Here is a 27,767-nt window from a genome sequence, read left to right on the forward strand (position 1 = left end):
CCTCTTATCAAGCCCCTCCATCCCCACTTCTGCAGCGGAGAACAGACGTCCGCTGGGCCGATCCGACCGAACCATCTTGCTGGGATCCATCAGCCCGAGGACTCGGCATCGGGACAATTCAGTGCGGTTCCTGCATGTGAAGTGGGGACGGAGAGAATCATGTCGCCGGTGCGAGATGTCGACACGTACCGGTGATGTAGAGCGTGGTAGATTGTAGATATAAATATCGATATCTGCACAGACTCCTGCAGGGGGGAATATAGCTGGGTGCTCATTGGTCTTGGATGGGTATAAGGTATAAGGTGCTGGAAATACTTCGTCCCTGACGAACCACATGCCTCGGCTCAACATCTCCATATAAAATTTGTACCTCCACAACTACACCACCACAACCATAACCACAACCACCTCATCCACCATGTCCCTACGTGATTCCGTCAAGCTCCCCTGCGGGCTAGTCCTCCCCAACCGTCTGGTCAAGGTACGTTACCCATCCCCCACCCACCGCGCCCAGCTAACCTCCGCCAGGCCGCAATGGCCGAGCTGATGGCCGGCTGGTCCAACACCCCCAACGCCGACTTCGTCTCCGTCTACGAAAAATGGGGCCAAGGCGAATGGGGTGGAGTCCTCACCGGTGCGCACCATCCGCTCCCTTTCCCCTCGGAGACCCGCACGACCGTTGACAAAGGGTACCAGGCAACGTCCAAGTCGACATCAACCACCTCGGCATGCCGTTCGATCCGGCCCTCCCGGCCGAATACACCGACAAGGCACGCGACGCCGCTCTGGTCGACCTCTGGGCCCGCTACGCCTCCTCCTGCCAGCAACACGGGCCCCCGGCCATCGTGCAGATCTGCCATCCGGGCCGCCAGTCGGTGCGCATCGCCGGCCGCCGCGGCATCTTCGCGCCGACCATCGCGCCCAGCCCGATCCCGCTGTCCGTCGGGGACGACTGGCTGGCGCGAGCCATCGGCGGGCTCGTGTTCCCCGCGCCGCGCGAGATGACGCAGGCCGACATCGACGCCGTCACCCGCAAGTTCGTCGACACCGCCCGCCTGATGGCCGATAGTGGTTTCTCCGGGGTGCAGCTGCACGGCGCGCATGGCTATCTGATCGGTACCGCATCCTCCTTCCACCCACCTCTTCGGCGGCGTCGTCCGTAGGCTAACTGACGAGACAGACCAATTCCTCAACCCGAAGGTATCCACGTCCGTCCCGCACGTGATAGCCGGGGCGCGAATGCTAAGAAAGAAAACAGACCAACAAACGAACAGACGCTTACGGGGGCTCGGCCGCCGCCCGCGCCAAATTCGTCCTCGACATCCTGGCGCAGACCCGCGCCGTTGTGCCGTCCTCCTTCGCCATCGGCATCAAGCTCAACTCCGCCGACCACAGCTCCGCCAGCTTCGAGGACACAATGGCGCAGATCGGCCTGTTGGCCGAGGCCGGCATTGACTTTCTCGAGGTGAGCGGCGGGTCGTACGAAGATCCCAAGGTAGGTTGAACACCCCCCTCCTTCGTTCCCCTTTACTTGCCCTGTACCTTTGGAAGAGACAATGAATCCCAACGCGATCTAGATGATGGGCATCGACCAGCCGAAAAAGTCCGCCCGCACCGCCGCCCGCGAGGCCTTCTTCCTCGAGTTCGCCACCGAGGTCCGTCGCCGGTACCCTAGCCTGGTGCTCATGCTGACGGGCGGGTTCCGCACGCGCGCCGGCGCGCAGGCCGCCCTCGACGCGAACGCGTGCGATCTGGTGGGCATCGGACGGCCGGCGGCTGTCGATCCGGCGTTTCCGCGGCGGCTGCTGGATGACAGCGTCGCGGAGGAGGACGCGCGGTTGCCGTTGAATGCGGTGCCGGTGCCGTTTTATATGAAGCTGGTCCCTGTGCGGGGGGTGGGTGCGGGCCTCGAGAGCGTAAGTTTTCTCCCGGTTGGTGGTGAAGTGTAGGCGGGGGCGTTGGCTAACGGGTGCAGTCGTACTATGCGGGCCAGATCCAGCGCATTGCGAAGGGGTTGAAGGCGGTTGCGCCGGGAATGTGATGAGTCGCTGCGATGTGATGCGATGTGATGCGATGGCGAGCATATGTACATGTTGTAAATAGTTACGTTTGTACTCCGTATGGGCACGGGATAATGAGTATATACATCAGTTGTTCCGCTACACCGGGTCAAACGGGGCCGGGTCCCCGCCGCTCCAGAGATTCCCCGATAGGCTCTCCAGCGTCTCGAAATCCGGCATCCAGAACGGACTGTCCTCCTCGAGGTCGATCCACGGCGCGAGCTGTAGAGCCATGCGCACGCCGTGGTCTTGACCGGCCGGGTCGTGGGGTGGCTGAGTGTGCGCAGGGCTGCCCGTCGTCAGGCCCTCCGCGGTTGGCGCTGCCGCAGCGGACGCGGACAGCGGGTCCTTGAACGTGCTTGCGCCGGCTGGCCTCTGCGCAGCCATCAACTCGGCCATGCCGACGTTCTTGGCGGCGGCGTTGCCTTCGAGCTTCTCCATGGCCGCGTTGACGAGCAGCTCGAAGGCGTCGCGGTACTTCTTGACCCAGGCGGCGCGCTCGCCCATGACGAACAGCACCGTCGAGCAGGCGCGGATGTCGTTGCTCATCTGGACGGACCAGATGGCGGCGGCGTGGGCCCACAACGCATACAGCAGGGTGATGCCCGCCATGAAGACGGTCTGCACGGCGAGGAACGAGTGGCCGTACTCGAGGGTCTGGTGGAGGCGCTTGTGCGTCTGGCAGATGTCGCCGGCGGCGCGGAGGCAGATGTGGTAGTAGGGGTCGGCGAGGGGCAGGGCGGGGAGAAAGGGCTGGATGAGGAGGCGCAGGGCGCGGTTGTAGTGCAGCATGGGGTAGTCGAGGTCGTGGGACGGAAAGCGGCGCAATGCCGAGTCCTTCCACTGCTGGAGCTCGAGGAAGAGCGCGTCCATCTTGGATCGGAGGGTATGGAGGGGCCGGTCGGCGCGGTAGATCTTGTGCTGGATTTTGGAGTCGATGCGGCGCAGTCGGATGAGGTAGATGGCGAAGGTGAGCGTCGTGAGGTGGTCGGATGACGGCGAGGGCGGCGATGGCCGGGTGAAGAGTGCCGGGTCGCGCACGTCGTCGTCGATGTCGAGAGGGAGTGGGAGGTCGATGTGCCGGTCTGCGATGCTGAACGGGCGCCCTAGCGACATCGACACCACCCGCTCGAGGTAGTAGACGGTCCAGAAGAGTCGGCGGCGCATCTGCGCGGTGACCGGGTCGAGGTTGATCTCGTTGGCTTTGCGGTGAAGGCCTAGGTCGATGGCGGTGCGCATGGCCAGTCCGATCATGTACCACACGCCTTGGCTGGAGGCTGAGCGCAGGTGGTAGACGACAAGGAGGGTCATGGCCTCGATGTTTTCGACGGAGCGGGTCTCGCACATGGCAGGGACTTGCTGGAGGGCGGTGATGTAGAACCGCTGGAGACATTAGTACCGGCATGGGAAGGTGGATGGACGCGGACGAACCTCCGGCGGCACGTAGGTGTACTTCTCGCTGAGCTGGATGGTCGTGGCGCCGATGGCGTACACCAGATACAGCTTGAAGATGCCGAAGCGTTCGGCCTGGGTGAGCTCATCGCGCTTGGCTCGGGCGAGTCGCCAGCGGGCCTCGTGGAGCCGCCACAGCTCGAGCCGGTCGAGGAACGGGTACCGTACATGGAGACGCGTGAGATAGGCGTGCAGGATGCGCGAGCCCATCTCATCGTTGGGCGGCTCGGTGCTTTTGGCGAGCAGCTCCTCCATGCGCAGCGTGCGCGGGCGTCGGTGAAGGTTCCTCGCAGCCGACGGCTGTGGCGGCAGGCCTGACGACGACCCGTTTTGCATGCTGCTCCCGCGGCCCTGCCCGTCGGCGCCGGGTGACTCCTGCTCACTGCGCGACGGCGCTAGCACCTGGTTCCACACCGTCGCCTGGACCATCTCGCCAAGATTGGCAGCCAGGGAGAGGCCGGAGCTGGAGCCGATGTACGCCGGAGCTTCGGACGAGTTCAAGGCGAGAAAGCCGACCAGCTCGCCCACGGCGTTGTGGTCGACGCCTGCGGCGGAGGTGCCCGGTGGTACGGTCTCCTGATACTGTGGTGAGAGAAAAGCAGCGACAGGATGCGTCACGGTGCTGCTGGCGTTGGGGTTTGTAGGCCTTGATTCGAGTTGCGACTCGAGGAGGGCAATGCGCTCTTCCAGCGCGCGAGTGTAGCTACTATCGGCGGTTAGCATGGACTTCTCACTCGAGACAGACTGCTGCAATTTACTCATTCTGTTGGCCATTGTCCTGGCGCACTATGGCCTTGTCGCATTCGGTACCGGCCTTTTGACAGTTGGAACAGACCGGATAATCATCGTCGCACTAAGAGTGTCAGTCTGCATCAAGAGTGACACCGCAGTCGACGCCACTGACTTTCTGCTTGCGCGTCTTGCAGCGCGTGCAGGCTGTTCTGCCGCGTTTTCGCGGATTGAAGTATGGGGTGGGAGAGGAGGACTTTGGGGCGGAAGAATCGGGGATGTCCATGGCGGTAGATATGGATGCATGATGTTGTAGAGTTGACGGAGGCGGAGAGATAAGCGGCGGATGAGGCGGTGGAGGCTTATCGATAAGCTTATCGGTCTTATCGATATCATCTACATCTACATCTGGCGAACTACGAGTAGCACAATCGAGGAAGCATTGACATTCAAATTCGATCATACAGTACGCTGCATCATGAAAAGAGATCCTCGTATTCCTCCAGTTCCAGATAGCCTATAGAACAACGGAGACGGAACATCTCTCCGAAAGTAAAACCCCGTCCACCACCAGACTCTCCTGCGGCCCCTGCGCGTATCAGGACATCGTAGATCTCCTGGGCTTCTGCGTACCGAAAACTATTCACAAGGTCTTCCCGATTCCTCCATAGACCCTCTGCGAACATGTGAAAGGTAGAATCCCTCACGAAAAAGTTGCCAACCCTGGGCCTGGCATTGTACCGGAGAAGAAGTGTCACCTGCTCGAGATCAAGATAGAGACAGGCCAGACCCAGTGCATTTTGAAATATCCAATTCGTAACGTTGGGGTCAACGCCCAGGATTAGTAACTTCTCCATTGCATAAAGATTCTTCGCGTTCTGAGCTGCGAAAAGGATTGTCTCACCGAAATGATCGCGGACATAGAGAGTTGGCTGGGGAGTCAGTTCGAGTAAAATGTCGAACGCGCCTGTGTCTCGATTCCAGAGGGAATTGCGAAGCGATGCTTGATTACCGTCCATCAGCTGAACGTTGATCGCCATCAATCGCTTCAGAGTCGTCGCGGGCAATGTCTTGCATGCGGTAACGATCAGTCCCTCGTCAAATTCTTCGGCGATACCATCGCCTACGAGGTCGATGAAGTGGTTCACGGCACGACCCTTTCCCCCGTCAACTGCAGCATCAAGCAGAGATGGCCCAACGTGCACCGACAATATGGGTGTGGTCACATCCTCTGCTGTCAGATGGCCGTTGTCGACCAGATAATCCGCTATCGCGTCGTGATTAGCCTCAAAGACAACGCCCATGATAGAATGGCCTAGACTGTTGTACATGCGTATATTGAGACCCCAGCTGAGAAAAAGACGAAAGGCATCCACCTGTCCCTTGTTGATCACATCAGTAACTACATCATCCGGGAGCTGGGGGAAAGGGTGAGGATCCTTACGGCCATGCAACACATCCGCAATTCTGGCCTCATCCGTGTCGTATAGCTGGAAATTAGCCATTTGTAAACGTAGACGAAGCTCTCTGGACGCGTGCTCGTGCATATGTCGGTCGACGGTGGCGAGGTTTTGGAGAGTAGGGGCATCACACTGTTGAACGATCATCGAAATGATCTCGTTTGGCAGCGAAGCCCAGGTGGCTTGATCCATGGCTGGCTCTTGGTAGGATAAGGTGTCTGAAGAGACGGTGTTGAGAGAAGCCAGATGGAGATGGATTCTGGGATGAAGCTGGGAATTGAGGGCATTTATATACTTCTCTTGGGTAATCCCCGGTCGGTTAAAGGAACTTGACGCTAGGATAAGAACACCTTTTGTCTTTCGTTGTTGTCAAATGCCATGCTATTAATAAAGGTCTTTGTTGGAGTGCGGAAGTATACCGGAACTTATCTTAATGTAAAGACTGATGGTATCAACCTCACATATACAATGAACAGCTTAGCTTAGCGGGAAATATCTTTAATAATACCACAGTCTTCGTACTACAGTATTCTTTTTCTGTATTGGCTGAATTGTCTATTATGTAAATGCAGTGTCTATCAAGATATGTACAAAGCTCACTCAAACGCCTCCAATGCAGACATCACCAAATCATGCTCAATGTATTATGCTTTTTCTCCCTTTTGATTCCCGTTCTCCGCAAATGAAGCACCCGGTTGCTTCTCACCACGTTCCAAATCCGAAGGATTGACCGGCCCCTGCGCAGATTCCCCCTGCACCTCCTCCCTCTTCTTCCTCTCCTCCTCTATCTCGTCAGGATCTTTCGGCCGTTCAAGACCCCGATCCCGGATCAAGGTACAAGCAAGGAACGCCACCCCAATAAGAGGTACCTGTAAGATAAAAACGCCATGGGACGCCTTCACATACGCAGTGACGATCTGCGCCCAGTCGGAGTCAGACACCCCGGAACGCGCGGGGAGGGAGTACGTAGAGTGCGAGAGGTGCTTGTACCCCTCCGGCAGGTTCGACTTCAGCACCGCCTGCAGGATCGCAGCCGACACGGCGAGACCGCATGCACCGCCCAGGCAGCGGAAGAAATTCCGGTCCGAGATGACCACCGCGCGCTGCTTCAGGGTGCAGTGGGCTTGGAAGGCGACCAGCGTTGGCTGGAAGGTGAATCCGATCCCTATGCCCATGAGGCCGCCAATGACGACAATAACGCCGGGGCTAATGGTGTGATCGTAAAGAAGAATAAGCCCTGCGCCACTATATTTGGCTGCGTTAGACTGACGACTCGAGAAAGGGGCCCGCGCAACTTACAGTGTCCACAGGCCGAATCCGGCCCAGATGACCTCGCCGTACCGCTTCAGTCGCGATATGTATTGTCCGGAGGCGATGGAGGCGAGCGATTGGCACACGACGAGCGGCGCTGTTAGGGCGGCAGAGACGAGAGGTGACCATCCTCGAGCGTTCTGGTAGTACAGCGGGAGGTAATAGAGGTATGACTGGTATACGGCTCCGAGGAGGAAACTCTGCAGAAAGAGCGCTGAGATCACTCGGTTTCTGAAAAACTCCACTAGAGGGTAGTTAGAATGCGGCGTTGTCTGGGAAGACGGTTGCGAGACCTACCAGGAAGCATAGGCAATACGGATACTTTCCATTCAATGAATACGAAAGAAATCAAAGCACAGCCTCCAATGGTCAGCATACTTATCACCATAGGAGAGTCCCAGAGGAAGTATGAGCCACCACCGGAGATTGGGATGAGCAGGAAAATAACTCCGATAGACGACGAGATGATGCCAAAGTAGTCAATCCGTCGCAGCTTCTCACGGAAGTCACCCTTACGGGCGTTATTCGGAATAAGGAAATAGCCCACCACGATGGAACACGCCGCAAGGGGAGAGATAAGCCAGAAAAATCCGCGCCAGGTCGACCGCATAGTAAACGCTGCGGCGATGAACGGACCGATAACGTTGCCCATTCCAAGAGATGCACCCAGGATGCCCTGGTACTTGCCCCGTTTCTCCAGTGTCACGATATCCGAGACGATGATCATCGTCAGAGAAGTGACACCTCCTCCCGCCACACCAGCGAGTCCTCGAAAGACATAGAACATCGGGGCGTTCTGTGATAAACCACATAGTAAATCGGCAATGCAGAGCAATCCCAGTGCAGAGAGGTACACAATCTTCCGGCCGAAGATATCGGACAGTCGGCCGTACAATACCGAAAACATGGTGTTTGCGATTAGCGAGGCTGTTCCGGCCCAGGAAATCGTGTTGGCCGCATTCAGTTCCTCGGCGATGGTAGGCAGTGTGACACTGATGCCATTCTGGTCGACAAATGTAATGAGAAGGGAGACAGCAAGACCCGCGAAAACGACCAACAGCTGGCCAATTGGTAGAATATTGGTCTGGTCATGCAGGGCCTTCTCGGCGGCCTTCTGCTTATCCATTCTATTCCAGCTCCTATTCAATTAAACGGGACTTTTCTGGAACGTCTGACGAGGGCATTGGTGGCAACCCCAAGATAGATTGCCGCGCTTGCTGCTGAGTGCAGGGACACCGTTCACGTAGAGTTAAGTGATGCTGGATCAACATTGACACGTCATTGGCATGAACAATCGAGGCCAGAAAAGTCTTTTTGGCCGGGAATTGGGTTTCGAATATGTACACCTAGACAAGGAAAACGCTAGACATGGAAGGATTGGACAACATATATAAGTAGAGTAGACAATGATAGGAAAAATTTTTTCCAGACAACACCGCCAGATCCTAGTAAGAATGACGCATCGTGAGAGGCCATCCTTTTATCTCTTTCTTTGCCATCGTCGGACGGTCGGACGGCCGAACCTGGTGCCGAAGTACGCTCATCCCCACAAAGCATCCGGGACCGCTGGTCCTAATTAGTAACCAAGCAATGAGGACGGGGCCTATTCCGCGAGTGAGTAGGCCCCACACACAGCGTGGACCATGTCGTTCAGAGGGGATTGTGGGTGGACCTGATGTTGGCTATTTCGGCGCTCCGATGTTCCTTCGGGGGTCCGATGAGGGAGGAGAATAATCTTATCGGGAATTTTCCGCCGAGACGGGAGGTGGATTTAAATCCGACAGGTTCCTTGGTACTAGCTTGACCAACGCATACTTTCTTCGGTAGTGGGTATGCTCCGTACATGTTGTAGGAGAGCGGTCGTATAATGGCTTCAATTTGCACTGTCAGGTACGTACGCAGATGTTGAAGCACGAGAGGTCCGTTCTTATGCGTAAGCTCTTAATATTCCCCTTCTTGGCTACAGGAGAGAGGATACGTAGGCGATGATCGAAGTATGCAGCTAGTCGTATCATGACAGGTCAGGGCATCTAGAACAGTCGGCGGATTACCGATGCACCTAATCCATATCGGCATGCACCAGTGTCCGTGGTCTATGCAATGTCAATCGTTAGTATCTTGGGTACAACTGCCGGTGATGTGAGCTAATAATGAACCTACTCCACTTGTTAAGGACCGGGAACGCAGTATGAATCATAGGTGAGTTGTTCAACGTCTTCTCTGGTCGACCAAAGAAGCCGTAACCAAATCTAATTCCAGTAGTGGGCCCAGAATACCGATCTCAGTACTGAGTCTCGTTGGCTCATACGGTCCGCTGCTTGGGAATCTATACGCCGTATGCTTTCAGGGTCTGAAATTCAGACTCAAGGGCCCCCAATGCCCCATGGAGCCCGGACACCACGCGTGCCTGCAGTGGCATCCGCACCATATCCATGGCTCTCGCCAACTCGGTCACCGCCATTGTTCCCTTGAACTGTCTGAGCCGAAGGCCCTGTTCCTTCCGCATTGCTTGGCTGGTTGGCGACCGCATGTGGAGGAAGATAACCCCCACCAGTGACATTTCCGTGATTTGGGAAGAAACTCTGGTTAAACGCACCACAGGTCGTGCATGTGAATTCAATCTTGAAATTCGTAAGGAGCAACTGCGATGCAGAGGGAGGTGCAGCGTCGGGAAGCGGTCTCTGGGGCCGATGTTGGCCTGCCTGGGTAGATGTCGGAGTCGCCGTGGGCACGGCATAAAGAGACGGATGGGGAGTCGTTTGGTGGCCGAGTGCGCTTCCCAGCGTCGACGGGCCTTGTGGTTGAATATCAGGCTGATGCTGGACATGGGACGATGCCACTGGGTGCGGACTTTGCAAATGCACTGTGTCCGGCTGCAATGACGGAGGCTGGAGAGCCGGGTTACGTTGGATATCTACCTGTTGGATACTGTTGTCGATCAGATGAGATTGAATGTTTTCTGGCAACCATCTCTGTCCAGAAAGACTGCTGTAAGCCGAGCCTTCAGCCTGTTCTCCCGAGACAGGGAGTTGACTCTCCTGGTGATCGTCTCCGCTAGACTCCATAATCTCGGCACTCTCCCCCTGTCCCTGAGGCTGTTTCTGTTGCAGTCTGATCAGGGCGCGTTGTGCTTGCCGCATGGAGATCTGATATCCGTGGTAGCGTTTCACAGCATCCACGACATCCTGTGCCTTGATGTTGCTGCTCATATCGAAAAGCTTGGGGATTTCGGCGAGAAGAAACCGCACATGGGAAACTTCCGAGCGCACTGGGGTTTTGGATGCGGAGGACCCGTTTCTCCGACAGCTGTGGCTGTCCTGAAGACTACTGATATAAGTAGAGTTCTTGTTCGCGCGACACACGACGCGAAAATAGCAATTGCTCGACGACCGACAGCCGATCACCACGCTCTTCTTATTACTCCGCGTCACGCGCAGTTCCCAATGCTGTCGGACCGAAATGCTTCTGACCAACGCCTTGAACTCCTCCAGGGAGTTGAACCGTTGGCCCACATGGAGCCCCGAGTACATCTCCGACATGACGGGGACAGCCAGAAGTGCGGATGGAGGGATTGTTCCATCAGAGAAACATGACTGTAATTAATAACCGAGAGATCTTCGGCGTCTGTCCGGTCTCATATGGGCCGATAGATGCGGACCGGGGCGTACATCAAACGATGGTTATGGGCGGGCGAGCCAAGAAACGAGCGCCATCGTCAGACACGCAGACACAGACGGAGAAGAGACAGCCGACCACCGACCCTTAAAAAGCCCTGGGCATTGATCTGTTGCGTACCAGCCTGGAGGCCCAGGAGTTGGCAGAAGCGTGCACCAGCGCAAGGGAGAGTGTACGGAGTGGAGAGTTTTCCGCCTGGCGCAGTTTCCTCCGCATCACCACCGACCGCTCGCATCGGCCCTTTTCAAAAGCTCACCTCCTCCTCGGCGACCGAACTCTCCCCCCGTCTGTTCGTGCATTTCTGTCCGGTGAAATACTATCGATACTATCGACTGCAGACGCTCCGTGGGGCCGATCCTGCATACGATGGCGTCTTACGGAGTTCTGGGTCAACCAGACGAAGGTGCGCGTGGCCTTGGCTTCCTTTGCGCTTCACCTGTGCTGACCGTTCCCTCTCCCCAGATAATCTCCACAAGTCGCGTCTCTTGAACGTCGAAGAAAAGCCCTTCAAGCGTGTCTCCAAGCGCATCCTCAACCCCGAATCCCTCGTCTCCCATGCAACGCTTCCTACGCCTCCCCCGGACGGAACAGACGAAGAGTCCGCCGCCGTCGACGAATCCACGAAGCAGAAAAGGCTCGACGAATGGCGCCATTTCCGCGAGGACGTGACCCTCGACTTTGCTGCGTTCGAGAGTAGCATTGCCCGCATCCAGTTTCTCCTGACGAGCAACGAGAAGGAACGCGAGCGATATGCCGCCGAGAAGCTCCAGATCCTTGAGACAATGCAGTCGGTCCGGGACAACACCGCCGACCTCCGATCCCAGCTGGAGGAGGCGCAACGACTTCTGGCGCTACGGAAGAGCTACGATGATCTGGCCGAAAAGATCACGAGTAATCGACTACTCAAGCCCCGCGAAGACCAGCAAGCCAATCTCCAGAAACTCCGCGCGGAGATCACAGAGCTAGAGAAGGAGAGCAAGGAATACGCGCAGACATGGGCGGAGCGGCGCGAGCAGTTTGGCCGAATCGTGGAAGAGGGCATGCAGCTACGCCGGCTCATTCGCGACGAGAAGGAGGAAGTCGAGCGCAGAGAAGGCATGCAGGAAGGGGAGGCGGGTGACGATGGCGATGTTCCTTCAAGGGGAAAATCTAGCGGCGCCAACACCCCGCGCCCGGAGGTCGACAGTATGACTCCCTCCCAGCACGGTCAGGACGATTCTAGTCGATCACCGCTCGGTCTACACGCTGAACGGACGACCGCCCATGGTCCCGGCACACCGCTACGACAAGTCACTATTGCGGAAGATGAGAAACGGGCATCGACGGACCAAGAAGATGCGACTATGGTGGATGAAGGCGAAGTGACTGGGGATGAGGAGCTAGAGGAGGGAGAGGAAGTACAAGATGGTCGCAGTGGCGACAGAATGGATACCACTTAATGATCTGACTACGGGTTTATCATCCAAAGGCAATGGAGTCAGGATTGGCGGCGTTGGTTATGTCAATTTCAAAAGTACAATCTGTTGTTTTACATTAGGTGTATCTATCAACCGCCTTGATTGTTTTCCCATTCATGTGCACCTCCTGACTGGGCGTAGTATTCATTACATATGGACATTGAGCTCCTGGTCGAAAATCCTGCGACATAACTCAGGCGATTTCACGCTCGGCCGTCCTAGCCTTCGCAATAGCTTCCTTTGCGGCGTTGATGTGTTCGACGTTGCTCTCAGCGCCCTTCTGGCCTTCCTCGACCTATTGCAGTGTTAGCAATGTGGCGAGCGAGCAGTCTGGAAATTTATGCCGTCGAACATACCAGCAGGCTGTCGAGCTTCGCTATCGACTCATCAATCTTACTCTTCAGGCTTGGAAGCACGTTCTTGGTCTCTTCGAGAGCAAGCCGCTGTATCTCATTAGTCCTCGGCGCGCAGATTCTAGGCCAATCTGCATACCTCCTGCTTCAGCATGTACTCTCTGTTTTCATCATCGCCGGCTTCGCTTTCCAGTCGTTGGATCCGCTCGGTCTGCTGTTGGAGCTCACGGTGATAAGACGCCTCCTCCTTGACCAAGCGCTGAACAGATGCGGTAGCGATCTCCAATGGGGAACGGGGAGCCATGATGAGCTGTCTTCTATTTGATATTTGTTAGCAAAATCCTGGTATACCCTGGTTTACACGGGCCTTGCAATGTTATCCAGCAACAGGATTTCGAACAGGTCAATGCAATCCATACCGCGCATCGACGCGGAAGGCTGGATTGCTGTCGACCAGGTATAACATACCTTCGGTGAGACTAGGGTATTCCACGGGATCAAGGACAGAGTATGTCTGTCCTCATAAACTGTAGAGATGAGCTGGTCAGTTGAACTGCTCTGGCCCCGCCATAATTATGACGATAAAGGAGTCTGTTTGCAGTGTTTGTTTGGTGGGATCACATTGCGCCGCTTATGTCATATTATGCATAATTCCGATTTATGTATAGGGGCGGTCCATGAACATGTCCAAGAGCACTCTGGTCCATCACAAGAACAATCTGAGTCAGAAAGGCCAGTTGGGCAAATCAGCCTTGAAGTTATTCCAAGGCTACTTCAAAAATGATAGGCTGAGTCCGCTCATCCTGTGCCCTATCGGGCGTTGTTCCCAAGTGGGCGGCTATGCAGCCTTGCATCCAAGCTGCTCTATTGTTGGCCGAGCGACATAGCTTTTGTTTCTAAGTGAAGACTAGACAGAGTTTGGCTGTCATTATATGATGATCATGAAGCAATTTGGACGTGAAGCACCTGTGGATGGCCCTCTGACCTTCGCATCAGCCTAGGCAGCCTTGTCCGATGTTCGTAGTTGAATCACTTAAGTGACCTACAAAATCTACTTGAAAGCTCTTCCACCCCCTGATAGTTCCTTCGCCTCATATGCTTCTGTCGTTCACCATAGGGTTGTATCCCACTTGGTGTGTTCATCATTGGGCTTAGAAGGCCAGCAGCAGTACCAACCCCAGTCAAGATGTGGTCTATCCGCTATCAGTAGGGTAAATCTACAAACGCTATCTAACACGCAGTCCAGGTATGCAATCGCACGTCCGAACGAATATCTCGTGCTCACCGGAGCCGGGATCACGGACATTCGGCTCTGCAAAAAGGCCATAGTATGGCCATTTCAACGAGTAACCACGTCCTCTCCAAAAGCAAAGTCGGGTCTAACTCGCTCCCTAGTGTGGCCGGATCTCCGTGACCCCCTTTGACTTTTCGCTCAATCTCCAAGCGATGACCGTCGAGAAGCTGCAGTTCTCCCTGCCGGCTGTGTTCACCATCGGCCCGGACGATGAAAGCGAGGCGCTCCGCAAGTACGCCAAGCTTCTCTCGGGGAACTCTCACGATGTGGCCAAGGACGTCAACACTTCAAGAGGGCGGAACCATGTCCAGGACATCGTGATAGGCATCATCGAGGGTGAAACCCGCGTCATCGTTTCCACTATGACAATGGAAGAAGTGTTCAAGGAGAGGCAGATCTTTAAGACTAAGGGTGCGTGGGATTCAGTCCTATCTCTTTCGAAGGCTGACTTTTGTAGTCATCGAGAATGTCCAAAATGAGTTGCACCAGTTCGGCTTGAGAATGTGAGTGCCCTTCTGATTCAACGATAAATACGAGGCGACTGACAAACTCAGTTACAACGCCAACGTCAAAGAGCTCCAGGATGCCCCCGGAAGTGAATACTTTGCCTTTTTAAGCCGGAAGGCTCACGAAGGAGCCTCCAACCAGGCAAAGATTGACGTTGCTGAAGCTCGCATGCGAGGAGAGATCGGAGAAGCCGAGAAAAGGGGCCGAACTAAGCAGGAAATCTCCAAGATCGACGCTGACACTGCTGTTCTGGAGACTAAGCGGAAGGCTGAAAAGGCGAAGGCCGATTCCGAGTTCATCAATTGCCAGACAGAGCTGGACCAGGGCGTTGAAATCGGCAAGATCAGAGCCAAACGAGAGGCAGAGGAGCGAGACGCCGAACTGCAGAAGAAGGTCGAAGCCAAACGGGCAGAGACCGAGCTGGAGCGTCTCAGGGCGACTCAGCTGACGAAGAGCAGGGTGGAGCGCGAAGCAGCGGAAGAAACCTCCAACGGGGCCTTTTACAAGGCACAAAAAGAAGCCGACGCTCTGCTGTACAAGGAGACGTTGGAGGCTGATGCCGCTTGTATGTTGAGCTGCTGCGTGCGTGTGAGACTGATCTGACAATGAATTCTTAGATTACCGTCAAAGCAAGGCAGCGGACGCTACACTCTACAGGCAAAAGCGCGACGCGGAAGGTATTTTGGAGATGGCCAAAGCGTATGGAGCCCTCGTGGACGTTCTCGGCGGACCCCAAGCCTTCATGCAATTCCGCATGCTCGAGACTGGAACGTACGAGAAGCTGGCGAAGGCGAACGGGCTCGCGCTCAACGGCCTCCAGCCGAAGATCACTTCATGGAATACCGGGGGTACGTATCGTTCATCTTTTCTTGGAAGTGCATGCTAACGACTGGGTCCAGCAAATGGAAGCGGCTCTAGCGATACCATCGCCCCTGTCCGAAACATCATGCAGAACCTGCCGCCTTTGTTGGACACGATCCACGAGCAGACCGGGATCCGTCCGCCATCATGGGTGGCGCAAATGCCGGGGGATAAAGACGGCGAGCATCAGAAAGGGGGCAAAACTAATAACGTCGGAGGAGCTGCGGCGTAGAGAGTGGTGTCATGACCGGACTTTGCTATTGCTTTTGTTGTTTTTCTTTTGTTTCGCTCGCTGCCCCAGGGATAATGCTGTAGCTGGGAATTCGATAACTTCTATAGATGAGCGAAGGTGCTCCTTACTGGATGGTCTCGCCCAATGAAATCATGTGATGCCCTAACCGCCTTGGGGACATTCGGTCATCGCCTCAATGCTTCACTATCAGGACATCTAAATACTCACCACCTCCCACCCCTCCCCTACATGTCTTCTTCCTCCTCTTCTGCCTCGCGTATAGATCCGACATGGTATAGCTTATCTCACCTCTCGTTTGACTGCGTTTTGGTCTGGTCCGATCCTTGATCATGCCAGCGCCGTCGCTCCTGCAGCTCGCTACTGCCTCTGCCACTAGGAACGTGAAATGTATGCACTCCAGCATTCCGTCATTGCTCCTCCTCATATTGACGGTGCTTCTCTCAGTTCTGAACGACATCGGGACCATTCCATACTCCCTCGCGCGTCCATTCCTGCTCAAGATCGAAAGCCCCGAGAAACTGGTGCGTCCTGTCCTCGACGCTGCGCTACAGCTCCAGCTGAACAAACGATTCTAACTTTCGCCAATGCCGGCATGTCTCTAGAGAACGCTCGAATTACAATCCCCGCACCTTATCAAAGAAGACGAAGAGTTATGGCTCGAGTTCATCAAGCGCGACATCCCCAGGTGGGAGGAATACGAACTCCCCGACAGCCCCGATTGCTGGTACGAGGTGTACTGTGACCTCCGTGAGCGTGTACAGAGGGCCGTCGACGAGGACGCTGAACGGATGAAGATGGCCCTGGACGGCATCAAAACGGAGCGAGCCAAACACAGCGCCAAATTCGTCACCGATCGACGGGAGATCCGCCTCCCTCGAGAGCAACCGACCACCAAGCAGCGTTATGCGTCGTTTGACCGGAAAGTAGGCGGGATCCGACCCGTCTTTGCTGGCCCAAGAAGCGCTCTCGGCTCCTCAGATCCGAGCGGAACCCCCCTTTGGTCCTTCGAGCGGCCGCAACTCCCGCGCGAGACAAAGAAGAAGAAGAGCATCTTCACCGCCACCAAGCGCAACAACGTCCTTGCCGTCCCCACGAAGCAGTTGAACAACCGCGCCTCCCAGGTCAAACAAGCGCCTCGCTCGCTGGTCGAGGAGCACATCCGTCCCCCGCCCACTGCAAGCCCCCGGCGCAAAGAGCCGGCTGTCGCGGGCGGCACTCCGTCGCTGAGGGTTCCGGGGAGATCAAGGATGCAGGGCGGCCCTGGAGGCAGGATCCAAAGCCCTGTCGCCACACCCTCGCTGCAGGAGAGAGAAGCAAGGCTGCGGGCAATAGCTTCAGGCCCACGCGCGGGTTCTCATTCGTCGATGTCCCCGGCTGCATCGAACACTGCATCCCGGGCGTCGTCAGCAGCGGCAAGTCCAAGTATGACAGCGCCCTTGCCTGCAGGGTCACCGCAGTCAAAGACCCGAGTCCAACTGTCGACTCCTGGTAATTCGACATCGCCCCGGATGGATGGTAGTGCGGAGGACGACGATTCCAGAACACCTCCGCAGCCGCCGCGCGTTGTAAATATACGGAAGAGGCCGGCTCCCAGTGTCTTTATCCAACCGAAAAAGAGGAAACCGGCGTGATATTAATTTCGATTGGTCGGCGCGCTTTTTGCACATATTGATATCCTCTCGTAGAGCCGGGGTTGGCGGCGTTGGTTACTCACCATGGTGGCTAGTCTAAACATAGCACAGACGGCGAGTCATTTTCATTGGCGAAGGAGTTGCAGGAAGGAAAGGCGCTTAAATGGTTGGTTCCTTGATACCTATATATACCTCACGATATACATGGTCCGCTGCATTCTGCATGTCTACGTCCCTTCCGTATGAGATATCAATGCATATAATCTACGCATACGACTGTCTCCTACTCATCGGATCTGTTAAAAACTCTCATTACTGCGTTGTCGTGACATAAAATTAGTTCGTCGCCCCGGACAGGGTCTGACATGCAAGCATCGAAGTCGACACGTCCCTTGTGTCGTCCTGAGCAGGCGTTCCTTCACGTATGCGGCACCACACGCGCATGCCGAATCTTCCCTCATTCCAGCTCGCACCAGTCGTGGGTTCTAGGAGGCGTGGGGTCATCGATCATAGGTTTAATAGCCACCCCGAAGGGCGAGGACCAGGTGCAGCGTCGCACCACCCTCGAGGTTGTATTCCGCGGCGGTCTTATCGTCGGCCCTGTAACACGCACAGTATGTAAGCGAGGATGCTCTCCAGACCGGGACAACACGAAAGACCAGGAACAGGCGTTGACTCATACATCTGCTTTCCACCGAAAATGAGGCGCTGCTGGACAGGCGGGATCCCCTCTTTCTCCTCGACACGCTCCTTGATACGGGACACCTGGGGAACACTGCATGAGTGACGGGATCGACAAGTAGAGGGTGTTCGGGGGCGGGAGAGTTATGCGGAGGGGATGCCGCGCGAGGGGAGACACAGCCAGGTCGGGAACTGGAAAGAAAGTACCTTGTAATCGGGCTCGATGTCGAGCTCGATTTCCTTGCCGGTCAGGGTGCGAACTCTGCGAGACGGTGGTCGGGTCAGTCATGGCTCTTGTCGCGATTGCGGGTGATGATGGCGCAGGAGTAAAGAATGGATCCAGGGAGGGAACCCACTTGATCAACATTGTTGCGGGATTGCGCTGAAGACCGGTACAGGGGAAGTCTAGAAAAGCAACGCGCGTGAGGAAAGTCTATGGGAAGGAGGAGAGTGGTCTGGGAGCTGGTGGTTCGGTTGGAGACGATGACGGAAAGGCTCGCCGTGGCGGGGGTTTGGTGGGGCGGGGAGTCTGGGATCGTTTTGAGGTCTTGTTTGGAGACAGCACAGTGTCGGAGTTTTCGTTATGCAGTCTTGAAGCGTGGTGAGGTTGGTTTGGTAGTCGGGACAGTAGGACTAGAGTTCTTTGGCGGTTGTTGGTCAGACTGTGGCTTGCATGTTGGCTTGTTTGCGGTGCTGAGGGCTGCACGATATATATCTCCCCGCTTGTCCCGTTTATATTCTCTCATGCAGAGATCCCTACACATGAACAGGCCATACAATTTCATTTTCCTATAGACCCTCTCAGCCATCGCATATTACACCATCACACAGACAGTCACAATGTCGCAGATCGGTGATCCATCTCTGCAGAAAGCCAACCCCTTTGACCAGCTCCTTATAGACTCCCAGGACGACCCGGTATTCCCACCTCAATGGTATGGTCTGAGACCTACATTGACCGATCACACGCTAGACACGCATTCAAGCCCGATATGAGCACCACCGGACAGACAGAAATGCCCAGTACAAGGCAAAACTCCTCAGCCCTGAATTCCCCGGATGGCAGGTCGACGGGACGCTGTCCAGGCTGCACGCACAAGAGATGAACGGCACGGCAAATGGAGGACCGCCCTTTAAAGACAACCGGAACAACCTGAACTTCTACGCTCGACCGCCCCAGCATATCCGGGCCCTGGTGGCTGAAATCCAGCAGGACATCCGTGATGTAGCGCCAAGTGAGTCATGTCAACCCCGAGTGCAACCGCTCATCGACTCTTGCTGACACAGAGCTAGCGCTGTGGTATACGCCACAGGATTATCTACACATGACTACGTTGGAGATGGCGAGTAGTCGGACGCCCGAGGAGGTCGACACGTTCGTCTCCCATCTACAGCAGAGTGGGACGCTGAGTGAGCTGATCGATTACACTTTCACGCACCCCACGCGCCTGGTCAAGCCAGTCGTCAGTTACGACGCAGCGGCCCTGGCCTTGAGTTTTATACCCGCCGACGGGGAGGAGACCGACACACACTTGTCCGACGGCAAGCAGGATGACTCATACACGTATCACCACCTGCGACGGGATCTGTTCGGCAAGGTCACCGCCCTTGGTCTCATTATGAACCCCAGGTATATTGTTCCATCGGCGCATATCACCATCGCCCGATTCATCACCCAGGAGGGCGTGCAGGCGAAGGAGTTGGTTGAGAAGTTGGAGCAGATTAATGCACGGCTGCGAGAGACGCCGTCGAGGGGGGAATGGCGGGTCGGACAAGAAAAGGGGCTGGCACTGTCGACAGGGCCGTCATGGTATGGAGGGGGGAAGGATGTTCTCCTGGGTCGAGGGTATGCATAGAGGATCAGATAGACAAATAGACAAATGTGAAGAGGTGATGTGATGCCCCAGGCAGAAAGGAATAAAAGCATGACGGAAGGCGGTCTTGGCGGGATTCCCAAAGCGGTTAGGCGGTGCCCGAAAGAGGGCCCTAAGCGAACGAAATCCCACAACCCACGGCCAGCCGAACTCGATCTTCCCCGACAAGAGACAATCAACGACCAGCAACTTCGCGATCCGGCCAAGTCAGTCAAAATGGTAAGATTTTTGATCCCGTTGATTGTGCCTGTCAATGCCACCCTCGGGGCGCTCTGGATGTTGGAGATTTTCGATCGACCGTGCCGTGTTTCGCGAATGAGGTGCCAAACGAAAGCCGATATCGTTTCTCGACGACGGACAGCGGACGAAGCGGTTTCCACGACGCTTTACTCAACACCAAGACAGCAGTACGATGGAACGAAGAAGGCGTGAATGAGAACGACAAAATGTCAGTCTGACGGGTCGGTTGTGTCGAATCTGTCCGGGGACGCGGGAAGAAAACCAATGAGACGAAGATACCTCAGCGCGACCAAACGACGACCACTTGTGTGCGATAGGTCAGAGGGACCGCTGCGACAATGCTTTCGCTTCACCTCATTCATACTACAAATACTGGCTACGCAGATCGATCATTCTCCGACGGACAGATCCCCATTCACAAGCACGGCCCTCCTAGTGACTCGACGCTGATACATTTCCTCCTTCCAGGTCAACGTTCCCAAAACCCGCCGGACGTACTGCAAGTCCAAGGAGTGCCACAAGCACACCCAGCACAAGGTCACCCAGTACAAGGCTGGCAAGGTGAATACCAACTGAAAACCCCGACCGGTGCCGATGCGACAGAATGCTCATACATCCGATGTCCAGGCCTCCCTGTACGCCCAGGGTAAGCGTCGTTACGACCGCAAGCAGAGCGGTTATGGTGGTCAGACCAAGCCTGTCTTCCACAAGAAGGCCAAGACCACCAAGAAGATCGTCCTGCGTCTCGAGTGCACTGCTTGCAAGACCAAGAAGCAGCTCGCTCTGAAGCGCTGCAAGCACTTCGAGCTGGGGTATGTTCCGTTCCTTCTCCTGTTGCCAGCGCCTGGTGCTAACAACTTCGACAGTGGTGACAAGAAGACCAAGGGTGCTGCTCTTGTTTTCTAAGTTTGCGATTTCCTTGTTCGGCTCTGGGTTTCCTGCATTGCACACACCGCAACTCCGGCGGAGGGCATATGACATTGGCAATGGAAAATGAAATAGGATCTCATATTCAAAAAAAGAGAATATATGGCTCCTAGATGATGAGTCTCTTGACGAATTTATTTCTCTATCCACCGTAAACGTGGGGTTCGTAGTGCATCTTACGTTCTTGTGGGGACAAGGTATGCCAGAACCATCGTAGAGACTACCGAATTGGTCTTGGGAAGTTGCTTCATCTTAGCAACTCAACACTAGTCCTTATGAAATGAGCTCGAAAGCTACCAAGGGATTCTGGATTGGGCTATTAGTTCCTAGGATTTGTCCAGATCTGATATCGTTATTGACAGCCGTGTGTTGTGGAGACCCCGACAGAGGAGCCTTCACTAGCAACGAGATAAGGCAGCGTTTCGTAGCCTTGCACAGGATGAGGATCATACTCTATAGACAGTTTGTTCGCCATAGGTTTAGTCGCCATGAACTAGGGAGATAAGGACTAGTAGTTGATTCCATTGCGAATGAATCGATAAGATACAGGTCTGGATTGGTTTCAGATTATTGGGGACATGTCCAACAGTGACTACGACTCTAGGAAGAATGGAGTAACAATTGTAAGGCAGCGATGATATTTTCGAATTCGTCAGATCCCCTTCTTGAAGGATCGTTAATTGCGCATAACGTCAATTCGTGAATCTAATGTTGTATATGGCAAGAGTCCCTGCATCTCTTCTTCCGGACACTATCTGGTAGAGAACGATGCAAATGAACAGAACACCGGCCGCTGAACTACTACCAAAATGATTCCAGGAAAGACAGCACAGCTCCATTTGATTTTTTGGCTATAAACAATTCGCATTTCAAAGTTGTACAGTGTTATTGTCACCTCGGGAATTTGCAAGAAACAACATGTGGACCAATTAGTCTAAACGATTATGGAGGCCAGGGACTGACAAGAACATTCTGACCGGCCGCTTTAGATCTTTGCACCTCGCAAGTGCCATGTATCTGAAAAAGCGGAAATACTTTGATGAAGAGTATAGCTGCAACGAAAAGGAGATATCAAGGCTTGGGACTACCCTGAACAGGCATTATCACTATATCAAACCATTCCGAAGACAACGACCATCCCATCGATAATACAAGAAGAAGACTTGACAAATACGTACACGTTTCGGGATCAAAAGGGCATGCAATGGAAATGACTTCCGACTAATAATGCATCCCATCATTTCCTATATATCATCGACACCGGGATACCCCCGACAAACCAATATCGTGCCATTCCTTCTTCTTGCCAGGAATTGCAAAAGACCCGCCAGCGGGAAGTTCCCCCCGCATTATTCGTATCCTTCAACTTCCTTCCCCGCTCATCCGGGGTATGCGATCGGCCGTCCTCCGAGTGGCTTGCTAGTAGCACCTCGGTTGCTACTCATTCACCGCAACGCTGATTAATTTCCTATTTTGGGGCTGCCCGTGGGGGTTACAGCATATATGAAGCTCCAGCAGCTGCTGTGTCGTTGCGTCGATTTGGTTTGAGGAAGGACGCATCAGTATCTTTGTCAATATGGGCGGCAGCTGGTATACATTCGGAGTGGCGCTTTTTGCCGCTATCGGCACGTTTCTTTTCGTGAGTCGAGTCTATATCGTGCGTGGGATGCATGGGGGTTAATACGTGAATAGGGATTTGATACGGGGATTGCGACAACGAGTGAGTGCTTTCGGAGTAACCATGCGAAGGGTCAGTTACTGATGGATCTCAGCGATTGCCCATCAGAGCTGGATTGACTACATGAAGAATCCCTCCGAGGGATTAACGGGAGCAGTAGGTCGTTTGCTGTCTGTGAGAACAACCTATTGACCACCGCCAGGTCGTCGCTGTATACATCGCCGGCGAAGCAGTCGGGGCCCTGACGCAAACCGCCGTCGCCGACAAACTCGGCCGTCTGCGGTTCATGTCGATGATGTGCGTGGTTGTGACTATTGGAACGGTAATCCAGACTGCCTCGGTCAATATTGGGATGTTTCTAGCTGGACGGGTGTTGGCCGGATTCGCCGTTGGGTGAGACACTTCTAATGCCATCAGCGCCCAGTTAAGTGCTAACACGGACAGAGGAATGGTCGCGACAGTCCCAATCTACCTGAGCGAAATCTCCGACCCGCGGTATCGTGGTCTGATCGGAGGCATCTCGGGCTGCGGCATCTCGTTTGGCACGATGATGTCGAACTGGGTCGGTTACGCGTGCAGTTTTGCGCCGTATGGCCCCGTGCAGTGGCGGCTTCCGTTGGGGATCCAGATCCCCTGGGGTGTGATCATGTTCTGTGGACTGGTCACCTTCATGCCGAACTCGCCGCGGTATTTGATCCGTACGGGCAAAGTTGAGCAGGCGCGGAACGAGTTTCGCCGCATTCGCCGGGACTTGGATGTCGTTGAGACGGAGCAGGAATTTGCCTTGATGCTGGCGCAGATTGAGTACGAGATGGAGCGTGAGATCACTTCCTACCGGGAGATCTTTAAGTTGTTCCGGTCTCGTGTCATGGTGTGAGTGTTGGCAATGTTGTGATGGCTGGGTTAGTGACTGACTCGGTGTAGGTCCATTGCAGTGCAGACCATGACGAGTTTGACGGGTGTCAACGTTATTCAGGTATGTGCGTCTTTCTCTTGCGAGATATACAGCTAACGGGATTAGTATTACCAAAGTAAGTCGCTCGTTCAAGTCGCTGGGACATACTAATACGTAAGTGTAGCTATCTTGTATAAGTCTCTCGGCATCGACGCGCACACCATCTTGGCTCTCGCAGCTGTCTACGGCACGGTCGCCTTCCTCACAAACTCCCTAACGACCAAGTATCTCACCGATCAATGGGGTCGACGGAAGTATGTCCCGAGTCATGCTCTGTGAAAGGATATCGCTGATGCTTGTGCAGAATGCTTCTCGCTGGTCTGGGAGGGATCGTCCTCATCGAGATCTACGCTGCCGTCATGCAGCACGTATTTCAGAACACGGATAACCGTGTCGGGAAGGGATTCGCCATTTTGGGAATCTACCTGTTCGTTGTTTGCTACTGTATGAGCTCCCCATATTTTCGTCTGCCAGTTTGACTAAACGTACTAGACGGAATGTTGAACAGTACCACCTGGCTCTACGGCGCAGAGGTGTTACCCATCGCCCTGCGGAGCAAAGTGATGGGCTTGGCCTCAGCATCGCATTTTATCGTGAATGTGGCCAGTAAGTCGTCTCCTGTGCTTAATGTCCCTGAAGATAAGAGAAGGCTGATGTACCGCAGTCACCGAGGCGGGGCCCAGCGCCTTTGCGAACATTCACGAGAATTACTACTATGTCTTCGTCGCCTGTTCGTTGTTTTTCTTAGTGATCGCCTGGTTTTACTTCCCGTATGTTATCCCCTTTTGATATTGCACAAGCTGTGGCTAATTGGCACAGGGAGACAAAGCAGAAGACTCTCGAAGAGATCGCTGCCTCCTTCGGTGATAAGGTCATTGCCCCAGGGGAGACGGCAGATGACAAGGATAAGCCGCAGGCACGGGCCGTCGAGAATGTAGATGCATAGTCATAGATTGGATAGCATGTTACTGCAGGATTGCAGGGCAGACAACTACAAGACGACATTGCGAATGAACGGAGAAGCATTCAATTCATTTTGATATTGACATCCCGAAAGGCAGTCGACCGTTTGCTTGGTTCGTACGTAACATTAATCGTAGTTTTGATCGTCCCGACATGTCCGGTACACATCACAGAGCCTAGCCCGTCGACCTTCCTCTGGTAGTATCTTTGTCCGTTGCAATCAAACTCATTCGGATCCGGCGTAGTCCCAATCCTACCGGCCCGAGCCCGGCGCAACACCGCGTCGGTTGCCGGACAGCCATCCATCCACCCACCCATTCATGTATGGTCAATGGCTCTGAAAGGTCGTTGTCTCTCACCAGGCAGGGGATCTATCCCAGCCCCGACCGCATGGCATGTTTCTGCTGCTCCTGCGCGAGAAACTCCCACCCGTCCCAGGGAACGCACGTCGCATTCATCCAGTGCTGCGGATGTAGAAGCAGGAAGAGCTCCTCACACGCGTACTCCACCGTCGGTGACGGGTAGGACGTCGTGTATGGCGCTGGGGTCGGGGCCGGCCCGCTACCCGGGGTGGATGAACCCGTTGGGCTGATCATGCCGCCGACGCTGGAGGCGTCCATCGCTATGAGGGTTTGTTGGCTGCGCGAACAGGCCATGTCACTGGTTTCACTGTTAGTGTGGATTGTAAGAAGGGAGGGGGAGGGCTGGGACGAACATGATATTCCGGAGGACGGGGACGGCTTTGCTGCAGAAATTGCTCCGGTTGGACAACGCGGCAAAGACGTCCAGCGAGTTCCAGAGGAGATCCTTGATCTCAGTGAATTCGTACTGATTGTCTGGGTAAAGGAGAATGACGGAGAGAACGATGGCAGCGTGGAAGGCGTGGAAACTTCCTGTGCCACTGTTATACCACTTGTAGGCGGCGAACTGTGGCGTGTCGTAGAGGCTCTGGTAGATGGCCAGCGAGGCCTTGGCGGAGGTGACACATTTTGCGCGCGCAGCGCACGTTTCCGGCGTGATCTCGCCCTGCAAGTAACGACAGAGGCCTGGGCGGAGGAGTAAGAGGAAGAGCTGGTGGATATCGCTGTAGAGGATGTTGAGGTTGGCCTGGTGGGTTGTGGGGAGAGGCTCGAGGCTCCCGTTGTCAAGGTGGTAGCGCTTGTCGCAGGTTTCGCGGACTGCGAGGATCTCACTCTCAATCTGCGCGAATGAGAACCGCACGGGGAAGCTGAATAGCGCTTCGCGGATCATACCGGCGATCTTGGTCAGCCGTGCCTCTAGTAGCAGGTAGGTCATTTGGGTTGGACCGCCGCTGGGCTCGCTGCTGCTGGTCAGGAGGTCCACGTCGTTAATGTCTAGCGGGGGTTTCACGTCCTGAGACAGCATGCAGGGGACCGTAATTCCGAAGGAGTGGTTTTGCAGAGTGTAGAGCATTGTGAGTCCTGCCCAGGCGCGGCGACGCTCCTCGCGCTCGATAGCGCCAAGGGCGAAGCGCTCCGGGTCGATGTGACAGCCCATTGAGATGGCGACATGGTGAGTAAACCCAGTCAGAGTCCAGGAGGTGAGGCCACGCTGCATGCGAGCGTAGTTGAGGAGGACGAGGGATTGAAAGGAGTTTATGGAGTGACGGGAGACAATTCCATCTGCGGCGAGACAACGTAGCGCGGCAGAGCGATACCGGGAGGACAACGCCTTGACGTTGCGGCTGACGGTTTTTTCGCGACCGAGATCCAAAAGGAGGGGATCGTCATCATCCAGCGCTATTACCGCAATGCTCAAGATCGTGAATAAAAGGGCAACCCATGAGGTGGAAACACTGCTCGGGTCATGGCAAAACTGTTGATATTCGGCCTCGAAGGTTAGGTCGTGTAGGATATGGAATAGCTATGAACTTGCGTCAGAAACTGTGTATGGAGATAATAGAAATGAGCATACCGGAGAGAAAACGCGGAAGTAGACATCCTTCAAGGCGTCGCAATATCGGCCTGGGGGCAAGATAGCCAGGAGCTCTTCTCGGGATATAGCATTCCTACCCAGAGGTATCTGCAAATCATCGTCTTCCTCGGGGACCTCGGAGCTGATATCCGGAAGGGAGTTGCTATTGTTTACTATGGAGCCACCAGACAATAATGGCGAGTTCCACTGCGAAGCAAGTGGTTGATATCGAACATAGCCTGCGGCGAAACTCTGAAGGGTACCCACACAGCTGGGAAGTGGGTTGCTACGGAAATCTGACGCGGCGAGTACTGTACCGTCAGATTCAGAGGCACTCCCTGTAGTAGCACTAGGAGACGTCTGTGGAGATAGCGGATCGCCTATTTGTGAACCAACCTGTTTGTGCAGCAGGTCCTCGAGGTTGCGAATGCGCGCTAATAGCTCATTTTGGACGGCAGCATCAGCCGCCGTGGTGTTTTCGGCAGACAGTCGAGGCTGACCCAGATAGATGCAATCTTCTGCACCTAGACCCCGACGCACGCATGTTTGACAGGGCCGTCCATCGCGTGAGCAACGGATCTTTCTCGTTCGGCAGGCCTGACAGCTGATGGGTAGACGCTTGCCAGCAGGACGACTTGCCATAATGAGGGGGAAGTATGTATGGGTCTTGAGTGGTGCCAATGTCAACCCACGGTGTGTGAAAGAGGGAGGAAAAGAAGTAAAGCAGAGATGTCAACGAGTTCAGTGGGGATTGAAAGAAATGACAGGAAGGTTCATGAGGGTGGGACGGTAAAGATATAAACAATGGTTCTCATGAGGAGGGAGAACGAGAGTGCATTTTAAAGGCAAAGATGCCGTGCTGAGGATCCGGGAGAGGGTTTCCAGAATGATTGACATTTTTTTTTCTCTCCATTTAATTAATTGAAATGATTTTTCCTTAGTTTCATAATTTTTTGGTCATGAATATGCGGACTGCAGCAGAATGGACGTCAGATCCGATCTAACGAAAGGAGCTAGAATGCACCCACTCGAAACAGCTGATCGGAACAGCAGGTGATGCAAGTGTCTTCTAGAAGGATAGTCCTTTATGAGCTAAGAGACCCTAGTGCAGCACGTTAGTTTTTTCTCTTTCTTTTTTTCGGTTCCTGTTAGCCACGCACTACTGCAGGAATCGGATCCGGTTAGGCCTTTTTGCTTATTGTCGGCAACCCATGCAAGCCCTCAAGAGATCTTGTCACCTGTGTCAGAACAAGGACGACTGCCTGTCATAGCCATGTCTCTCCTGCGAGACATGATACGAATTGACCTTCCTTGCATGAGGAGCTTTCCCACTGAGCTGGGGGGCAGAAAGGGAGAGAGATGTGGACGGAGAGGTCCGACCACATCGCCAGGGCAGAAGCGAATCCGATAGACCGAACGGATGTGGATCGGAAGGGCGGGGCGGGCTGCCACGCGATATGATCGGCATCGT

The 27,767-nt window shown here is 54.8% G+C and overlaps 13 protein-coding genes across 13 annotated transcripts; 6 read left to right on the forward strand and 7 right to left on the reverse strand.

Annotated features, from left to right (window-relative positions):
- The first annotated feature begins 111 nt into the window (after window positions 1–111).
- BDV59DRAFT_210055 (NADH:flavin oxidoreductase/NADH oxidase family protein) lies at window positions 112–2,373 on the forward strand. The gene is made up of 7 exons (XM_073695516.1): window positions 112–481; window positions 529–634; window positions 697–1,116; window positions 1,181–1,200; window positions 1,259–1,495; window positions 1,578–1,916; window positions 1,976–2,373. Exons 1-7 carry the CDS (start codon window positions 419–421, stop codon window positions 2,039–2,041), a joined length of 1,251 nt encoding a protein of 416 aa, XP_073544511.1. The 5' UTR covers window positions 112–418; the 3' UTR covers window positions 2,042–2,373.
- Window positions 2,160–4,527, reverse strand: BDV59DRAFT_204950 (putative C6 transcription factor; the record flags this gene model as incomplete). Its single annotated transcript, XM_073694551.1, has 4 exons — window positions 2,160–3,443; window positions 3,492–4,218; window positions 4,271–4,365; window positions 4,417–4,527. The coding sequence occupies 4 exons, from the start codon at window positions 4,525–4,527 to the stop codon at window positions 2,160–2,162; spliced, it is 2,217 nt and encodes a 738-aa protein (XP_073544512.1).
- A 190-nt stretch (window positions 4,528–4,717) lies between these two features.
- On the reverse strand, window positions 4,718–5,893 carry BDV59DRAFT_204951 (ankyrin repeat protein; the record flags this gene model as incomplete). The annotated part of the gene is made up of 1 exon (XM_073694552.1): window positions 4,718–5,893. The coding sequence occupies one exon, from the start codon at window positions 5,891–5,893 to the stop codon at window positions 4,718–4,720; it is 1,176 nt and encodes a 391-aa protein (XP_073544513.1).
- A 353-nt stretch (window positions 5,894–6,246) lies between these two features.
- BDV59DRAFT_103382 (putative MFS transporter) lies at window positions 6,247–8,278 on the reverse strand. The gene is made up of 3 exons (XM_073686469.1): window positions 7,310–8,278; window positions 7,001–7,256; window positions 6,247–6,946 (listed from the first exon to the last, which is right to left on the reverse strand). Exons 1-3 carry the CDS (start codon window positions 8,136–8,138, stop codon window positions 6,346–6,348), a joined length of 1,686 nt encoding a protein of 561 aa, XP_073544514.1. The 5' UTR covers window positions 8,139–8,278; the 3' UTR covers window positions 6,247–6,345.
- Window positions 8,279–9,292: 1,014 nt separating this feature from the next.
- BDV59DRAFT_103379 (uncharacterized protein) lies at window positions 9,293–10,765 on the reverse strand. Its single transcript, XM_073686468.1, has 2 exons — window positions 10,468–10,765; window positions 9,293–10,405 (listed from the first exon to the last, which is right to left on the reverse strand). Exons 1-2 carry the CDS (start codon window positions 10,590–10,592, stop codon window positions 9,376–9,378), a joined length of 1,155 nt encoding a protein of 384 aa, XP_073544515.1. The 5' UTR covers window positions 10,593–10,765; the 3' UTR covers window positions 9,293–9,375.
- Window positions 10,766–10,823: 58 nt separating this feature from the next.
- BDV59DRAFT_103386 (uncharacterized protein) lies at window positions 10,824–12,291 on the forward strand. The gene is made up of 2 exons (XM_073686470.1): window positions 10,824–11,090; window positions 11,150–12,291. Exons 1-2 carry the CDS (start codon window positions 11,054–11,056, stop codon window positions 12,124–12,126), a joined length of 1,014 nt encoding a protein of 337 aa, XP_073544516.1. The 5' UTR covers window positions 10,824–11,053; the 3' UTR covers window positions 12,127–12,291.
- Window positions 12,232–12,916, reverse strand: BDV59DRAFT_103360 (putative tubulin-specific chaperone Rbl2). The gene is made up of 3 exons (XM_073686467.1): window positions 12,637–12,916; window positions 12,501–12,587; window positions 12,232–12,439 (listed from the first exon to the last, which is right to left on the reverse strand). Exons 1-3 carry the CDS (start codon window positions 12,799–12,801, stop codon window positions 12,338–12,340), a joined length of 354 nt encoding a protein of 117 aa, XP_073544517.1. The 5' UTR covers window positions 12,802–12,916; the 3' UTR covers window positions 12,232–12,337.
- Window positions 12,917–13,683: 767 nt separating this feature from the next.
- Window positions 13,684–15,472, forward strand: BDV59DRAFT_210059 (flotillin domain protein; the record flags this gene model as incomplete). Its single annotated transcript, XM_073695517.1, has 7 exons — window positions 13,684–13,703; window positions 13,744–13,825; window positions 13,893–14,202; window positions 14,249–14,294; window positions 14,346–14,863; window positions 14,916–15,146; window positions 15,198–15,472. 7 exons carry the CDS (start codon window positions 13,684–13,686, stop codon window positions 15,389–15,391), a joined length of 1,401 nt encoding a protein of 466 aa, XP_073544518.1. The 3' UTR covers window positions 15,392–15,472.
- A 142-nt stretch (window positions 15,473–15,614) lies between these two features.
- Window positions 15,615–17,254, forward strand: BDV59DRAFT_103398 (elongin A domain-containing protein). The gene is made up of 3 exons (XM_073686471.1): window positions 15,615–15,799; window positions 15,857–15,933; window positions 16,015–17,254. Exons 1-3 carry the CDS (start codon window positions 15,742–15,744, stop codon window positions 17,041–17,043), a joined length of 1,164 nt encoding a protein of 387 aa, XP_073544519.1. The 5' UTR covers window positions 15,615–15,741; the 3' UTR covers window positions 17,044–17,254.
- A 304-nt stretch (window positions 17,255–17,558) lies between these two features.
- BDV59DRAFT_204958 (NEDD8 family protein RUB1) lies at window positions 17,559–18,091 on the reverse strand (the record flags this gene model as incomplete). The annotated part of the gene is made up of 4 exons (XM_073694553.1): window positions 17,559–17,643; window positions 17,726–17,808; window positions 17,932–17,986; window positions 18,081–18,091. The coding sequence occupies 4 exons, from the start codon at window positions 18,089–18,091 to the stop codon at window positions 17,559–17,561; spliced, it is 234 nt and encodes a 77-aa protein (XP_073544520.1).
- Window positions 18,092–18,564: 473 nt separating this feature from the next.
- BDV59DRAFT_204959 (60S ribosomal protein L44) lies at window positions 18,565–20,744 on the forward strand (the record flags this gene model as incomplete). Its single annotated transcript, XM_073694554.1, has 6 exons — window positions 18,565–18,642; window positions 18,698–18,959; window positions 19,018–19,490; window positions 20,307–20,399; window positions 20,466–20,650; window positions 20,705–20,744. The coding sequence occupies 6 exons, from the start codon at window positions 18,565–18,567 to the stop codon at window positions 20,742–20,744; spliced, it is 1,131 nt and encodes a 376-aa protein (XP_073544521.1).
- A 1,597-nt stretch (window positions 20,745–22,341) lies between these two features.
- hxt8 (putative MFS monosaccharide transporter (Hxt8)) lies at window positions 22,342–24,344 on the forward strand (the record flags this gene model as incomplete). Its single annotated transcript, XM_073694555.1, has 12 exons — window positions 22,342–22,404; window positions 22,458–22,485; window positions 22,538–22,599; window positions 22,646–22,836; window positions 22,888–23,316; window positions 23,368–23,419; window positions 23,465–23,474; window positions 23,523–23,652; window positions 23,703–23,842; window positions 23,891–24,004; window positions 24,063–24,168; window positions 24,218–24,344. The coding sequence occupies 12 exons, from the start codon at window positions 22,342–22,344 to the stop codon at window positions 24,342–24,344; spliced, it is 1,452 nt and encodes a 483-aa protein (XP_073544522.1).
- A 190-nt stretch (window positions 24,345–24,534) lies between these two features.
- Window positions 24,535–27,181, reverse strand: BDV59DRAFT_103547 (Zn(II)2Cys6 transcription factor). The gene is made up of 3 exons (XM_073686473.1): window positions 26,297–27,181; window positions 25,077–26,245; window positions 24,535–25,021 (listed from the first exon to the last, which is right to left on the reverse strand). The coding sequence occupies exons 1-3, from the start codon at window positions 26,936–26,938 to the stop codon at window positions 24,733–24,735; spliced, it is 2,100 nt and encodes a 699-aa protein (XP_073544523.1). The 5' UTR covers window positions 26,939–27,181; the 3' UTR covers window positions 24,535–24,732.
- Between the last annotated feature and the right edge of the window lie 586 nt (window positions 27,182–27,767).

The sequence above is a fragment of the Aspergillus ambiguus genome, assembly GCF_047715705.1.
Source record: "Aspergillus ambiguus strain CBS 117.58 unplaced genomic scaffold BDV59scaffold_38, whole genome shotgun sequence".
NCBI lineage: Eukaryota > Fungi > Ascomycota > Eurotiomycetes > Eurotiales > Aspergillaceae > Aspergillus > Aspergillus ambiguus.

What these genes read in the sequence shown, in the direction of transcription:
- BDV59DRAFT_210055 (XM_073695516.1), top strand. Translation starts at nt 419, where the DNA reads ATGTCCCTACGTGATTCCGTCAAGCTCCCCTGCGGGCTAGTCCTCCCC. An exon ending in ATGGGGTGGAGTCCTCACCG is followed by an intron (nt 635 to 696) that starts GTGCGCACCATC and finishes AAAGGGTACCAG; the next exon opens with GCAACGTCCAAGTCGACATC. An exon ending in GGTCGTACGAAGATCCCAAG is followed by an intron (nt 1,496 to 1,577) that starts GTAGGTTGAACA and finishes AACGCGATCTAG; the next exon opens with ATGATGGGCATCGACCAGCC.
- BDV59DRAFT_103382 (XM_073686469.1), bottom strand. Translation starts at nt 8,138, where the DNA reads ATGGATAAGCAGAAGGCCGCCGAGAAGGCCCTGCATGACCAGACCAAT. An exon ending in CGTATTGCCTATGCTTCCTG is followed by an intron (nt 7,257 to 7,309) that starts GTAGGTCTCGCA and finishes ACTACCCTCTAG; the next exon opens with TGGAGTTTTTCAGAAACCGA. An exon ending in GGATTCGGCCTGTGGACACT is followed by an intron (nt 6,947 to 7,000) that starts GTAAGTTGCGCG and finishes AGCCAAATATAG; the next exon opens with TGGCGCAGGGCTTATTCTTC.
- BDV59DRAFT_103379 (XM_073686468.1), bottom strand. Translation starts at nt 10,592, where the DNA reads ATGGAACAATCCCTCCATCCGCACTTCTGGCTGTCCCCGTCATGTCGG. An exon ending in CGTTGGTCAGAAGCATTTCG is followed by an intron (nt 10,406 to 10,467) that starts GTCCGACAGCAT and finishes GGTGATCGGCTG; the next exon opens with TCGGTCGTCGAGCAATTGCT.
- BDV59DRAFT_103386 (XM_073686470.1), top strand. Translation starts at nt 11,054, where the DNA reads ATGGCGTCTTACGGAGTTCTGGGTCAACCAGACGAAG. An exon ending in TCTGGGTCAACCAGACGAAG is followed by an intron (nt 11,091 to 11,149) that starts GTGCGCGTGGCC and finishes CCCTCTCCCCAG; the next exon opens with ATAATCTCCACAAGTCGCGT.
- BDV59DRAFT_103360 (XM_073686467.1), bottom strand. Translation starts at nt 12,801, where the DNA reads ATGGCTCCCCGTTCCCCATTGGAGATCGCTACCGCATCTGTTCAGCGC. An exon ending in AGTACATGCTGAAGCAGGAG is followed by an intron (nt 12,588 to 12,636) that starts GTATGCAGATTG and finishes AATGAGATACAG; the next exon opens with CGGCTTGCTCTCGAAGAGAC. An exon ending in CGAAGCTCGACAGCCTGCTG is followed by an intron (nt 12,440 to 12,500) that starts GTATGTTCGACG and finishes ACACTGCAATAG; the next exon opens with GTCGAGGAAGGCCAGAAGGG.
- BDV59DRAFT_103398 (XM_073686471.1), top strand. Translation starts at nt 15,742, where the DNA reads ATGCCAGCGCCGTCGCTCCTGCAGCTCGCTACTGCCTCTGCCACTAGG. An exon ending in TGCCACTAGGAACGTGAAAT is followed by an intron (nt 15,800 to 15,856) that starts GTATGCACTCCA and finishes TGCTTCTCTCAG; the next exon opens with TTCTGAACGACATCGGGACC. An exon ending in TCGAAAGCCCCGAGAAACTG is followed by an intron (nt 15,934 to 16,014) that starts GTGCGTCCTGTC and finishes GCATGTCTCTAG; the next exon opens with AGAACGCTCGAATTACAATC.
- BDV59DRAFT_103547 (XM_073686473.1), bottom strand. Translation starts at nt 26,938, where the DNA reads ATGGCAAGTCGTCCTGCTGGCAAGCGTCTACCCATCAGCTGTCAGGCC. An exon ending in ACTTCCGCGTTTTCTCTCCG is followed by an intron (nt 26,246 to 26,296) that starts GTATGCTCATTT and finishes GCAAGTTCATAG; the next exon opens with CTATTCCATATCCTACACGA. An exon ending in CCCGTCCTCCGGAATATCAT is followed by an intron (nt 25,022 to 25,076) that starts GTTCGTCCCAGC and finishes CAGTGAAACCAG; the next exon opens with TGACATGGCCTGTTCGCGCA.